Source organism: Gobio gobio (genome assembly GCF_949357685.1).
Source record: "Gobio gobio genome assembly, chromosome: 5".
Classification (NCBI taxonomy): Eukaryota; Metazoa; Chordata; class Actinopteri; order Cypriniformes; family Gobionidae; genus Gobio; species Gobio gobio.
Window position 1 is genome coordinate 61,526,817 of NC_137101.1, and position 16,256 is coordinate 61,543,072.

General features: G+C 39.1%; 1 protein-coding gene across 1 annotated transcript; it reads right to left on the reverse strand.

The window, feature by feature from the left end:
* Window positions 1–4,507: 4,507 nt before the first annotated feature.
* On the reverse strand, window positions 4,508–15,994 carry LOC307126348 (uncharacterized protein; the record flags this gene model as incomplete). The annotated part of the gene is made up of 2 exons (XM_079816811.1): window positions 15,958–15,994; window positions 4,508–6,305 (listed from the first exon to the last, which is right to left on the reverse strand). The coding sequence occupies exon 2, from the start codon at window positions 6,239–6,241 to the stop codon at window positions 4,508–4,510; it is 1,734 nt and encodes a 577-aa protein (XP_079672937.1). The 5' UTR covers window positions 6,242–6,305; window positions 15,958–15,994.
* Window positions 15,995–16,256: the final 262 nt, after the last annotated feature.

Genomic DNA, 16,256 nt, shown 5'->3' on the forward strand with positions numbered 1-16,256 from the left:
ACAACAAGGTCGTTTCTCCCTATCGACTGCCCTGCTATAGGAGCGTGTGAAGCTGCTATAGCCACAACATAGACTTTAAGGGTAGACGGGGAACGGCCTCTATCCATTAAGTCTTGAAGAAATGACAATATCTGAGATATGTCACAAGTTAGAGGGTCACCGGCCTGGGTTTTACACCAGGAGGCGAAGATGGCCCATTTTGAGGCGTAGAGATGTCTTGTAGACGGAGCACTGGCCTCAGAGATAGTGTTTAGGATATTCTCAGGGAGGTTTAGGGGCTCCCGTTGAGAAACCGCACATGAAGGTCCCACAGCTCGGGTCTCGGGTGCCAAATTGTCCCTCTCGCTTGGGAGAGGAGGTCCCGTCTCAGAGGAATCGGCCATGGCCTCAGGGGCGATAACCGAGACAGCTCCGAGAACCATGGCTGGGTCCTCCAAAGAGGAGCCACCAGGAGGACTTTGTGGCTGCCCTCCCTGGTTCGCTTGATTACCTGAGGAATCAGAGCAATCAGGGGGAAAGCATAAAGGAGGAGGCTGGGGCAATCGTGGGCAAGCGCATCCATGGCCTTTTAGAAAAATATTGGGCAGTGATGATTGTCTTCTGAGGCAAAGTGGTCGACCTTTGCCTTCCCGAAAACTTCCCAAATTTTTGAACCGAGCAGGGGTGGAGCGACCATTCCTCTGAGGGAAGGTTGCTCCGGGACAGCATGTCCGCCCCTACATTCAGTACGCCCTGTATGTGTGCAGCTCTCAGAGAGAGTAGATTGCACTGAGTCCACTCTAGGATGGTTTTCACTAGAGTGAAGAGGGGTTTCGATGAGAGGCCGAACTGGTGATTTATGAAGGACACCAAGGTACTCCCGGAAACCCGCAAGGAAAAAACTGCGGGACAGAGGATCTCAGCGTGCGGACGAGTGCGATCTCACTTCGGCTCAGCCCCCGTGTGACACACACTCTCCCCACAGGACTCAGAGAGCTGCGCAGCACCACTGATCTGCCCTGAGCCACCCTGGTTGTGTAAAAAAAACCTATTTCTCGTATTCTTCGTCAAATTGGTTCATGCGTTATTCGAGAGTGGTTAGGTTTATCAAAAAGCTTTTTTTTGCCAGCATGGTCGGAAGATGATCTGGTTTTGATTTTCATGAAAATCAGACAAACTGCCTAGAAGGAGTTGAAAAAATGTCATAACGCAAAATGATATAATAATATACTTGTTACTATACCGAAAGGACAGAGACAAAGGGATGCAGGTAACAGATGTTTATTGAAGAACCAGAAGAGTGAACGGCAGTGCAGGTGAGTGAACGTGGAATTGCCAGGAGACAGATGTGGATGACTGAGTGATACTGTCCTTGTTCTTTGCAGATGTAGCGGGCTGGAGGCAGACTGGAGCGGAGAAGACTCAGGAGAACTCACACGAGACGAAGGACAACGAAGGAGACTAGGAGACACACTGGAGACAGGTAAGTAGCTTAAGCAGTCCTAGAGGTGAGCATACAGGTAAGTACTTGATGCTAATGATGAAGGCTGCCGCAATTCGAAAGCGGCTTAAAAATGCGCAGATTTCTTGCGGCACGGGATTAAATTTCCTAGTGAAAGACGGTAGAGGTCGGTAACTCAAGTGTAGACTGAATACTATTGAACACAACAGCGCAACCGCTTGAACTTGAAGTAAACAAAACGTTTAGTGCATTCGCACAGTCCCCAGTTCCCTGCCCTGAGCAACCTGGCAAAACTTTAATTTCCCAATTTTAACTTGCATAAATGTTATTTATTTCTCAACCATTTTCTCAAGAAGAGGAATCAGTCCATTCTCTCCCTTTTCGCTCTTTCTTTCTTTTCCTGCACTTTCTTTAAATACAAATTAGATCTGCGCAGGGCTATTTTTTCGTCCCGCTCCCGCAATAGGATCTATTCCGCACCGCTCCCTCCTGCTCGCTCTTCAAATTCACTCCGTGCTCACCCGCTATAAATTATTTTATTCCCGACCCGACCGATCCAGCTAAATTTTGATTTTGTTTCCAGGATCTCTCTTTTAAATTTCCCCTACAGAAAGAGAGAGACTGGGGATAACACAAGTAATAGGCTATGTTGGCCATGCAATCATTTATTTATTTTTCTTATCATACTGTCAACACCGTAGCTAAAAAATGTCTCAGAAAAAAATAGGCTAAATCAAATGTGACATCTGTCACTCAAAACTATAAGTCAAAATGCAAATAAACGAAAACTGCTGACTTTACTAGCTGTACTGCAAAATAAAGTCTTTTATATTAATTAATAAATGTCGCTCACTGACGACGGTCCATTAGGCTACCGAAAGTCTCCTCCAAAGGCTGAATGTAAAGTCGTGGCCCGGATGCACAAAACAATTTCTCTATATTATTATTTTTTTTATGCAAGTTATTTGAAAATGAAACAAAGTAATTGCTGTCTATTGTTCATTTTCGTTAAATTAAAATGTGTATAGGCTAAATAAAAGAGAAGTGGTTGTTCTGTACATTGTTTATTTTTGAAATGCAAGTTATAATTTGTACATTAAAGAAATTCATATATGTTCATACATATATTTTCTTGTCATGTAAATTAAAATGTGTAAATGAAAATATATTGGTCTATAAAGAAGGCTACTTTTTACAACTATTCATAGGCCTACAGTATAACTTAAGTTTAACATCAGAAACAACAGAAATTTAAATGAACAGCTAAAACAGAAGAACACGTTTGTATGCACATTTTAATTGAGCTGAGCGGGAGACGCTGGTGGAGCTGGACCGGGATGGGGAATAATGCACAAGAGAGACCAGGCCTGTGCCAGCGGGACATCATCTTCATCTGGGATGAGTTCATATTTCCACTGTCCGCAGGTTTGCGGGCCTGAATCGGTCGACGGCTGCCATGTCATAAAAAGTACAATGCATCTGAGATGATGTGAGTTGAATAAAAATAAGTACTTAAATAAAGACTTGGACGTAAATGTATAAATGTTTAAAATATATTGTAACAGTTCCATTTAACATAATAAACAATAGTTGCAACTTAACGATTAAATATTTAACCATAGGCTACCGATTTACGTGCTTATGGTCCGGTCTCCCATCGTCACAGGCTTTGAAGCATGTTAAAATCCAATAAAACTCATAAAAAAAATTAAAAAACTTTTCTGCTCCATTTCCCTGTCAATCATCGTCACAGTTCAAATCCTCTGCATTCAGTTTAATCTCCTACCCTATCAGAGAGAAGTGTAGTAGCACGTTGATCTGCCATTTGTGGGTCTTTAATGCAGAGAACGTATCATTACAAAAGTTCTCAATGCTGCTGCAGGTGAAATATAATGTGGCTAACATTGAATAAATATCTTTTCGTCAGGTTAGATACTGATAATTGCTCACTCAAACCCCCTTATCTAATCCTCTCTACTTAACCGTCAGACGTAGTTTTTTAACACTTTTTATCCGCGTTTGTAGTTCTAATCGAATCCTCGTCCATCTCGCAATGGGTTGTGGGCAATATCAGCCGTTAGAGTGCGCATCGATCTGCACTTCGAATTATGACCGGAAATAGTAGACCATCCGGGAATCTTTGGAATACTCTTTTCAACCTACTACGATTTGGGACATACTAATTCTTTTTTCGAATACTATTTAGTACGGATAGTATGTGAATTGGGACGCAGCAAAAGTCTTTTGTGCTGCTGGTGATTGCTGTGCTGATGGGGTGCAGGTGTGCGTGTTCAGTATTCGGGTGAAGGAGTGCCCTGTGATTGGGTGATGGTGATGGTGGAGCCTGGCGGGTCTGTAACAATACTCAGAATAAAGCAGTCTAATCCAATAAGGACAGTTCTGGGTTGAGGAAGCTGTTACGTAATTCATCCAAAATCCATTATAAATGTTAATTATGTAAAAATGGTGTTATTGTCCCTGTCTAAGTGCAATGCAAATGGGATGCAGTGGGGTAAAGCGCGCCGCCATTGGACTCTAGAGCAGTGGAGACGTGTTCTCTGGAGTGACCAATCACGCTTCTCTGTCTGCTAATCCCATGGACGAGTCTGGGTTTGTTTTTGGCGGATGCCAGGGGAACGTTACCTATCTTTGACTGCTTAAGCAGAGAAAACGAAGGACTGTATTTATCTTCTGATTTCATTATTTCTCATGGATTATCTGTCTAATAAAAACGGACACCAAAAGATTATCTGATTATCTTAGATTATCTTTACTTGCTTGTTTTTTTTTTCATGCAAAATGAATGACTTTATCAATATTACATCATCCCAAGACAACATTCTGATACAATCTGCTAATTTGTGATACATATTAATTGAATTCAATATACCATAAATCAGTTTTAGATGATTTTCATGTTACAAGGCAAAATCACACAGGTATGTATTATATGAAGAATGAAGATGTAGAGCATTTTTAAGCTAAAGTATTTTAATAAAAATAAAAATGCATGCATATTATGAGCAAATTACCACTGGTTATAGCTGTCATAGTAATTGTAAAGTTTCAATTGAATACATATTTCAGTGCTTTAGTGAACAGGACTCTTGGATCATAGGCTGAGTCTTCTTTTCTTGTTGTAGGTTTGTACTTTTCCAAGTCCTCTGGAAGCCCTTTTCCTTTGGAAACCTGAAGGATGATCTCTGCCTTCTTCCTAACTTCCAGTAGAGACTGAATGCGAGCTTGAAATCCAGGCTTGGCTTCTTGTTTCTCAGACTCAATCATCAGATCAATGTAGTCAGGCGTGGACAGGGGATTGGGCTTGAGGGCGATTTCCTGCAGACGCTCCAAGGACTTTTGAGATCTTTCAATTAGTCTGGTCACAATATACTGGACAACCTGAAGCTCCTTTTCAAGCTCTTCAAAGATCTTTTCTTTTGACAAGGCCTGTCCATGTGCATCCTCAAATCGCTTTTTTAAATCCTGATAGGTTTCCTTTCTCTTCTCCGTGACATAATCCCATTTGTATTTCTGATTGAAGTGCACGTTCCAAACACACTTTCCTGGACAGACCCGACACTTTCCATTTTTCATGGCCACACACTTATATTTATCACTGTCATTTGCATACACACATGCATCATGACATGTGAAGTGACAAATTTGGCAGTTGGTTAAGAAGTAGCCAGTGTTGTTTTCAATCTCTTTTGGGACAGTAACTTCTAATTCATATTCAAAATCCTTGTTTGCATCCATTTCCGCCTTGTGCTGCTCCAGAGCTGCTCTTGTCTTCTTGATTTCCTCCAGTTTTGTCAGACCAGCATTGATTTGGGGCTGGAGACCTTCCACATGCACTTCTAGCTGCTGTCGCTCTTTCAGGACCTCCTGTGTCAGAGACAAGCTCTTGGTTTCCATCTTGTTAAGGGATGTGAAGAATTTCCTCATGCTGGAAAATCCCAACTTCCAGAACATTTGGTCAAAGTTCTCACAGTCTGAATCCTTATCCTCTGCTGATGTATCATTGGTAGCAAACACAGCAGAGTTGTTGAACTTGAAGTGAAGCGGCTGTCCAGACTCATTGGTAGCACAGGGCACCTCAGAGACTTTGATGGCCTCGAGAACAGGAGGGGTTTTCCCATCTGCAAAGGTGACCATCATAAGGATGTTTTCAGCAATATCCTTCCCAAATATGGAAAGAATGGAGTCAAAGACATACTTCTGTGTGTGGGTCAGACGGGGCAGTGAAGCCTGTACTACAAAACACACGGCATCAATGCGGTCGATCCCTCCACGGGCAGAGAAGAACTCCTGAATCTGCTTTGTGATCTTCTGGTCATGTGAAATTCCTCTGGTATCGCCGAAGCCTGGTGTGTCCACAATGGTCAGAGAATGTGGGACCTGGAAACCATCCATGTGATTGATCTGATATGCCGTGATCTCCGAAGTCTGACTTTCTGCCTGGGATTTCTGCTTCCCTTCATCTGTCAGCACAAACCGGAATTCGTATTCCCATTTCACTCCCAGAATGTAGTTGATCATGCTGTTGATCAGAGTGGTTTTTCCTGCACCTGTGGCTCCGATCATCATAATGGTCTTATTCTCTTTTGGGATGTTTTTCCCAAACGTGCTCCTTCTGCAGAATCCGTCACTGTTCTGCCATGTTTTATCCAGCTTGAGTTTAAATATGGGGAGGTTTTCATTGCTTCCATCTTCTATTTCTGTGCTCCAGCTCTTCTTTATAATATGTGCAACGCTTGAGCCTTCCATCGTGTTTTCGCTGCTTGTGCTTTCACTTGCCATTTTTTGATTGTTGTTAACAGTAGACTGGGGAAGTGTATTTGTCTTTTTCTGGCTTTTTCCACCTCTGTTGGTTAAAGGAAAAGGAAATAATTGATTGTACATCAATTGATAAAAACAGTATACAAAAGAAGCGAGTACCTATCAATAATTAAATAATTTCTAAGTTGGCAGGTAGAGTCTTTCCTATTACAAACAATCAAAAACAAATACAAAACAAAAGACTATATTGAAAATACAAGCCCCAAAGTAGTGCAACAAAAGTGAATGTTAATCAAAAAAAGAGAAAATCGCTCACTTTTGACTCAACAGGGTTTTCGCAGGTCTATGACCTTCCACAATTTAAGGCCTTAAAATGTCTTAAATTAGAGCAGTCTTAAATTCAATATCATGGCATTAAATTATGGCCCTATGATTTTTGTGAAGTGGAAAACATCGACGAAATTGCAGAATTCATTCATACATTTTTTTACTGAATAATGCACAATGACACAGAATTGGTAAAATTTAGGATGAAAGGGACCTAAAGGGTTAGTTCAACCACAAATGTAAATTTTGTCATTTTTTGACCCTAAAGTCGTTCAAATCCGTCAGACTTTCCTTCATCATATAAAGCCATCGAGTCTCTTCAGAACATCTGGAATAATCCGCTCGATCCGTATGGATCAGTTTTAGGATCTCTATGAACTTTCTGAAGCGTCAACGTTGCTTAGACTGTCAATGGAGGACAGAAATCTTTCTGATTTCATTACAAATATCTCCACTTGTGTTCTGAATGACAGTCAAATTGAATTTAACCATTAAAGCCAGAAAAATGTAAAACAGAATAAACTATAAAACAAAAAAGAAAATAAAACTATTAAAAATGATGTCCTTCCTCAGGATTTCTGTTTTCCAGCACATCCTTAAACCAAGAGACATTTACTTGAGATGCAAAATGAAGAAATTAAGTCTTGTTTTCTGAGAAACTGAACAAAATTTAGGGAGTTTATGCTTAAAACAAGAACAAATATCGGTCATTGGGTATGAAAATTGCTTGCTTTTGAACATTAAGTTGTTTTTTATGAACCCATTGGCAGATATGTGTTCGTTTCAATCGTAAAATCACTTTCACAAGATTTCACATAAAATTAAGTTATTGTATTGTCAAACTTTGAAGCGTCACTAATATAGCTCATTGTGTGCTAAGACATTTACATTTAGAGAACATATTGACATGTTGTTCCCTTCAGTTTATTCCTTACATTCTTTAATTGGTCTTAAATTTACCTCCATGAAACCCTGCTGAAGAAAATGTGTTGCTTTAATGATGATTAATCTATATTTCATTATAAAAAGTGAAGACTATGCAGTATTATTTTACATTTGAACAAAACTGTTTATTTAATTTGTATCTTTGTTCAGTTGTATTTATTTGTGCTATTGCTCATTTATTCTTATTTTATTACTTGCCTTTAAAAATGTTTGAAATGTATATTAGTTAGTCTAGTTGTTTTTGCCGTCAGTTCCTCGTGCAAGTGTTCTGTTATTCAGCTGCAACTAAATGTTTTCCTAAAAGACACAGAATAAATATGTTTGATATCTTAATGAACTTTTTGATATGCAGAATCGCAATCGCTAAAATTAGCACTTTTATGCACCGATACTAAATTTCTCGGCTGAAAGCCTATTATTCCTAATAACATCTGCTGATACCTATAGTTTCTTAAGGCAAAAAAAAAATTTGTCCCAAATAATGCTGCAAACTATACAGAAAATCCCATAGTTTGGTACATTCGTATAAGAGTTTAAAATCAAACTATTATATTCAACTGCTATTTATTTCACTCAAATAAAAACTGAAATATGTGTATGCAACTCAGTTGCACATAAGGTAGTTTTCATAAACACTTGTCTCAATGGCAAATTTATTCAAACATACATACAGTGCATCCGTAGAGTATTCACAGCACGTCACTTTTTCCACATTTTGTTATGTTACAGCCTTATTCCAAAATGGATTAAATTCCTTATTTTCCTCAAAATTCTACAAACAGTACCCCATAATGACAACGGATGTCTCTGTATATTGCTGCATTCATCTTTCCCTAGATCCTGACTAGTCTCCCAGCTCCTGCCTGTACTAAACTGAGGTCCAGTCATTTACATATACAGTTCTTTTATATGTGCAATAGTTCATTCGTTGTTATTATTTAGTCAGGCGTCAGTCACTCGCCTATTGTTAGGACCCAGAAGACACCAGGACCTGGACGCTGATGCAGTTTAGCTTCAGTTATGATCGGCATTATTATTACTAGCGCGAGACGAACGTGATGATAATGCCAGTCCATTCGGGATGCTGCAATACTAACTAATCACATGTGTGCGTGCATCAAAGAGTACGTTTATTTCTTGATTATATTGTTTATATTTTGATCATAGTTTGTCTTTAAGATGTCTTTATCGCGTCTGCCCTATCCGTGAGTTAATATAGCTAATCCCATTATCGCTTTATAGACATATTTCTAATGCTGATGTCATACGAAATTTGGATTGTGTGCATTTGCATATTGATGTTGTATCAGTGTGTATATTTATATATTATTATTGTTTCTCTTTTTAGAACCACACTTAAACACTGTTCAACTTTGGAATGAGTGGTCTATTAGTGGTGTGTGCATCTAACTCCTCCTAAACGGACATCATTTAATTGTCCTGATCGGACAATCTTTGGTGGTTGGGTATTTATTAGCACCTAAGAGCTTAATAACAATTCTTTATACTAGCGCTGAAAAACATCCCCACATCATGATGCTGCCACCACCATGCTTCACTGTAGGGATGGGATTGGCCAGGTGATGAGTGGTGCCTGGTTTCCTCCAGACATGACGCTTGCCATTCAGGCCAAAGAGTTAAATCTGTATTTCATCAGACCACAGAATTTTGTTTCCAGGGGTTAAAGGTCCCATGGCATGACGTTTTCATTTTATGAGGTTTTTTAACATTAATATGAGTTCCCCTAGCCTGTATATGGTCCCCAAGTGGCTAGCAATTTCGACAGGTGTAAACCGAGTTCTGGGTGTCCTGCTCTGCCTTTGAGAAAATGAGAGCTCAGACGAGCCGATCTGGAATCTTCCCTGTATGCCGTCATACAGGGAGCGGCTACCTCCCCTTCCTCTGCTTTAGCCGCCAAGAGAATTCGGAGATAATGGATTCCGTTTATCAGTCGCGATGTCAGCACAGGCTATCAATCAAAGAACACACTCTTTATAATGTTCAGATCTGTCAATCACACGTCACGAGTGTATCTGCACATTTGTCCAAACTGCCGTTATAATGAATGACGCTGTTTTGCTGCACAAAGCTCTTACTGTATTCCTGTCGATGTTGTGTTTGCTGTTAGTAGTGGTGAAAGCATTTTGTGAGAGAAAACGCGCTGCAATGACGAGATCACAGCATTCACGCGATCAACAGACTGCCTGTGTACTCAATGCTTATCACTGCAGCCTTTCATGTGATGGGGAAAGATCTCAAAATAATGCTATAATCAACACTATGAAGATTCGTTCATCTCGACGGCTGTGATGGTAAAAAAACGTAGTAAAAGTATCCGAGAGGGTTCTACATGTTACAAAGTTTGTAGAATAAGGAGGAGGAAGACGACAGGGTCGGCGTGACTGGGACTCGTGTTTATTCAGAACTCTCAGATACAAACAAAATAAACTCGGGCTGACAGCGCTCTCAACAACTCAGTACAATAAAACTCTCTCAGCTATCTTGTGTGCCCAGTCCGTCTCTCTCTGGTCCACATGCAGTCCGTCTCTCTCTCTGGCAGTGCTTGCAGACCTCGCTAAACCACGCCCTGTCCGCCACATAATCTAACACTCATTTCAAATGCAAAGATGTCAGCCAATCACAACAGTGGGCGTTTTCACTGAAGTCTCACAGCAGACACGCCCCTTGAAACAGGGCAGAGGGCTAATATCAAGATAGAAAAATGCCTTTTATTTCTAAATTATGAAATTTTTTATGTAAAATCCATACTAACAATATAAGTACACCTCAGGAAACATGATAAAATAATAAAAAAAATCCATGCCATGGGACTTTTAAAACAAAAAAAAAACAAACAAAAAAAACTTTAAAATAACTAATTTATCTGCCAGGGGCTGAGCCAGACATTGTAAATATTAGGGGCTTAGCCAAAATCTAGTTTGTCCAATGACATATTAATTTGGCTTTAACAGCTTTACTGACTTAAAAGGAACGTTGTTGTACTAGGCTGTAGTAAAGTTCCTAAAATGATCAGTTTTTCCCACTGGATTTTGTAAAGTTGTGTTGAAAACAACACAACACAACACAACCTGCTGTGTACTGTTGCTCTGTAGCTCAAGTCTGTAGCTCTGTAGAGCCTTGCTTACGTTTGAATCTTTATTTTGATATTTCCTCTTTCTTCTACTGCTAAATATAACTTACTCATCACCATACATTGTTTAAAAATTGCCTATCACGTTAAATTTGACATCGCTAGCTTTTAATCTAAATCACCATCACACGTTAGCATTTTGCTAGCCTGTTAGCTTGTTATCTCTGCACCCGGGTCTCCCTTTTTCTGAGTTCATAACTTGGATTAGTAAATTGTGTCCAGCAAACGATTGTGGTAAGTGGTAAATTGGATTAATCAACAAACACGGTAAGTTATGTCTTCTCCTGTCATTATCACCTGCACTGCATGTCACATGTTTAGTGTAGGCTTCTCCGCTGGCGAACAGGGCCTCACATGTGATAAATGTAAAGAGATAGTTAGGCTGACGGAGAAGATTTCAGAATTAGAAACACGCATCCATACTTTATCTAAGAGTAGTGAGGATGTAACAGCTTTAGATACTGATTTGGATGCGAATAGCTTAGTGAACTCTGTACATTCTTCGGTTCCGGCTGCAGGGCCCTCGCAGCAGGGAAACTGGGTAACAGTGAGGCAGCATAGTCGCAGACCAAAGAACCGCTTTTCCGTTCCGGTTAGAACATCAAACAGGTTCTCCCCTCTCAGTGAAGCACCCACTGAGTATCCTGTTGAAAGTGCCCTAGTCATTGGCGATTCTATTACACGGAACGTGAAGATAGAGACACCAGCCACCATAGTCACTTGTTTACCGGGAGCCAGAGCACCTGACATCAAAGCAAATTTAAAAGTGCTGGCTAAAGCTAATCGTAAATTCTCTAAGATTATTATTCACGTCGGCACTAATGATGTTCGACTTCGCCAGTCGGAGATCACCAAAATTAACATTAAAGAGGTGTGTGAACTCGCTAGTACGATGTCTGAGGCTGTTTTTTGTTCTGGACCGCTCCCGGCAAAAAGGAGTGATGAGATAGTTAGCAGACTATCATCACTCAATGGCTGGTTGTCTAAGTGGTGTCTGCAAAATAACATAGGGTTTATAGACAATTGGAAAAGTTTTTGGGGCAGACCTGACCTGTTGAAGAAGGATGGCATCCATCCCTCTTGGGGTGGTTCCACTCTTCTCTCTAGTAATTTGGCACATAGTCTTAGAGCTAAACCTTGACTCACTAGGGCCCAGGTCAGGAAGCAGACAAACTGGCTAAACCGACCGTCTGCTAGCTGTCTCACGTTGCTTTTTAAATAATCTCCCTCATCAGTATCATCTGCTCAGCATCCCAGATAGTATAGAAGAACTCGATGTTACAACAGAAACTAGTGACTCTCTCTTTTCCAGTACTTTAGACACAGTTGCTCCTCTGCGCTTAAAGAAGATTAAAGAAAATAGTCCAACGCCGTGGTACAACGAGCACACCCGGGCCCTTAAAACAGCAGCCAGAAAAATGGAGCGCAGCTGGAAGAAAACAAAATTAGAGGTATTTCGTAATTCGTGGAAAGAGCACATGATCAAATACAGAAAGGCAGTAAAAACTGCTAGATCTGCTTATTTCTCAACTCTCTTGGAAGATAACAAACACAACCCAAGGTATTTATTCGATACAGTGGCTAAATTAACCAAAAATAAAGCTTCAACTTCTGATGTTTGTAAACAGCACAGCAGTAATGACTTTATGAACTTCTTCACATGTAAGATTGATAATATTAGGAAAAAAATGTTAACCATGCAGCCGTCTAATACAGCATCACATCAGACAGAGCATTGTAGTGTCACTGAGGAAAAATTACACTCATTCACTGCTATAGGAGAAGAAGAATTGGCTAAACTCGTTAAATCATCAAAATCGACAACATGTATGCTCGACCCTATACCAACTAGGCTATTAAAAGAGATGCTACCAGAGGTCATAGATCCTCTTCTTAATATAATTAATTCATCTTTGTCATTAGGATATGTACCGAAAACTTTTAAGTTGGCTATTATTAAACCACTTATTAAAAAACCGCAACTTGATCCTACAGATTTAGTCAATTATAGACCAATCTCAAATCTACCCTTTCTGTCAAAAATACTTGAAAAGGCAGTGTCTTCACAATTATGTTCCTTTTTAGAAAGAAATGGTATCTGTGAGGATTTCCAGTCAGGATTTAGACCGTATCATAGCACTGAGACTGCTCTCGTCAGAGTTACAAATGATTTGCTCTTATCATCCGATCGTGGCTGTATCTCTCTATTAGTGTTACTCGATCTTAGCGCTGCATTTGATACTATCGACCACAACATTCTTTTGAATAGACTCGAAAATTATGTAGGTATTAGTGGAATTGCATTATCATGGTTTAAATCATACCTATGCGACCGTTATCAGTTTGTAGTAGTAAATGAAGATATGTCACACCGATCGCAAGTTCAGTATGGAGTACCACAAGGCTCAGTGCTAGGACCGCTACTCTTCACCCTGTACATGCTACTGCTGGGAGATATCATTAGGAAGCATGGCGTTAGTTTTCATTGTTATGCTGACGATACTCAGCTCTATATTTCTTCACGCCCTGAAGAAACTTACAAATTCACAAGATTAACGGAATGCATAGCTGATATAAAACATTGGATGACCGGTAATTTCCTGCAACTCAATTCAGAAAAAACTGAATTTTTAATTATTGGACAAAAAAGCTCCACAAGTAGTAACCTAGAATACTGTCTAACACTTGATGGCTGTTCTGTCAAGTCCTCGTCGTCAGTGAGGAACCTGGGTGTGCTCTTTGATACCAATCTTTCATTTGAAAGCCACGTTTCTAGCATCTGTAAAACTGCTTTCTACCATCTTAAAAGTATATCTAAATTACGGCACATGCTCTCAATGCAAAATGCTGAACAGTTAGTTCATGCGTTCATGACCTCAAGGTTAGATTATTGTAATGCTCTACTGGGTGGTTGCCCTGCTCGCTTAATAAACAAACTCCAGCTGGTCCAAAACGCAGCAGCTCGAGTTCTTACTAGAACCAGGAAGTATGACCATATTAGCCCAGTTCTGTCAACACTGCACTGGCTGCCTATTAAACATCGCATACATTTTAAAATCTTGCTTATTACTTACAAAGCACTAAATGGTTTAGCTCCCCAATACTTGAGCGAGCTCTTAACACATTATACTCCATCACGTCTACTGCGGTCTCAAAATTCTGGCCAGTTGATCATACAAGAATATCCAAATCAACTGCAGGCGGTCGATCCTTTTCTTATTTAGCTCCTAAACTCTGGAACAGTCTTCCTAACATTGTACGGGAAGCAGACACACTCTGTCAGTTTAAATCTAGACTAAAAACACATCTCTTTACTGTGGCATACACATAAAACACTTTTTCAATGAAATGATTGTTAGGCTGCATTAACTAGGTCAGCCGGAACCGGGAACACTTCCCATAACACCTGATGTACTCGTTACATCATCAGAAGAATGGCATCTACACTAATGTTAGTCTCTCTGTTTTATCCCGAGGTTTACTGCAGTCAGCCGGATCCGGGCCGTATCCAGATCAGATGGTGGACCTGCGCCCAGAGAAGACCAACACAGGACCCCGAAGTGTCTGCAGAGACCGTGATTAGACGCCCCCTGCAACTGCCTCATCGACACGGCATCTCAATAAACCCGTCTCCGGCGTGTTGACTCAGATTGTTCGAATATTACAATTAAATAATACTTAAATCGATATGTCATCCTCAATAAACCCGTCTCCAGCGTGTTGCCTCCGATCATTCGAATATAGCACTTTAATAATTATTTAATGAACATCATCCTCAATAAACCCGTCTCCAGCATGTTGCCACCGGTCCCTCGAATATTCTGATCTATTATGACCTCCGAGCTGTAAAACTGCCAGAATAATAATAATAATAATACGCTGTTTGTTAATTGGCCAGAGGAGAACTGGCACCCCGACTGAGCCTGGTTTCTCCCAAGGTTTATTTTTCTCCATTAGGTCACCTGATGGGGTTTTGGTTTCCTTGCCACTGTTGCCTCTGGCTTGGCGTGCTCAGTTGGGGACATTACATTTTTCAACTAAACATCGAAATAAATCTAAATAATAAACTAAATTAACCATTTAAACTAAATTACTGATCGAATTATTGATCTAAAGCCCACACTGTCACTGTATGATACTTGAATTTTTTCCAGAATGGCTATACAGCTGAATAAAATTATGCTGCATTATTTTCCTGTTTAACACTGTAAAGCTGCTTTGAAACAATCTACATTGTTAAAAGCGCTATATAAATAAAGTTGACTTGACTTGACTTGACTTGACAAAAAATCCCAGGAAAATGGATCAAAACAGGGCAAATACATTCAAGAGAATGGGCAAATATGACTAAAATGCTCAGGTGGAAACTGTCAAAATGGCTACTTTTTTTTTTAAATATTTGTGACTCTGAATATATAAATGTGACTCTGAATATATAAATGTAACTTACAAATAGTCACATTTATATATTCAGAGTTACAAATATATATTCAGGATTTACATTTATATATTCAGTTACAAATATATAATCAGGATTTACATTTATATATTCAGAGTTACATTTATATATTGAGAGTTATAAATATATAATCAGGGTTACATTTACTGTCAAACACGTGATTACTAGACTAAGTAGTCTTACTGCGCGAATACTGTCAAATACACACATAACATGAAAAAAACCGTGGTATGTATTGAACCATGAACTGTATTGTTGCATCCCATATATATATATATATATTTATTTTATTTTATTTTTATTTATTTATTTTTCTGGAAAACAAGATATACAAGGTAAATTAAAAAGTTTTTTTTTCAATGTATATATATTTATTCCTCTGGCTTTAATGACATTAATCACACTTGAACTCTAAAGTCATTTTAAAAATACTTCAAATGTATTTGCTATTTAAATATATTTAAATATATACCTGGACAATCCCAATTCTTCTATGATAGCAGCCGATGACTGTCTTAAAAATAATAAAATAAAAATAATGATTGAAAAAGAAAGGTTTGATTATTATCGAATATTAGTCAAATTGTTACAAACACAATAGAAATGTACATTGTTTTTTTGTGCATTCTATTTTATACTAGCACTACACTGAAAAATTATTCAATTTACTTTTATTTATGAGCAATTTGTTAGGAAAAACAACCAGATTTTTTCAGCTTTACTATACAAGTCATCTTTCTGATTTTTTAGATTTGGACATCTATGCAGGATCTATTTTTAATGCTTTCTTCAGTCAAATATTTCAAATCGAGTCTTTTGTAAATCTACGTGTGTTATAGAAGGAAATAGACTTACTGTTATTCTGGTTTCCTCTTGATCTGCTTTCATCTGCAGCTGCTGAAAAACTCTTCATTGGTTTTTATAGTGTCCGACTGTTGCTCCTCCCCATAAATTAAAAAACAAAACAAACAAAAAAACACTAGGCTTGGAAAGTTTTACTTAAAAAAAAACATGTTTTTTACATAATTGTATTTGTTGCAGAATTCGTGACTATTATAATGAAATTATTTGAACATGGCCTATGCTGTAGTAAGCACGGATGTTCAAATTCTTGCGTGATGTGCTAAAACATGTGAGTGAGTAAATGCAAAATT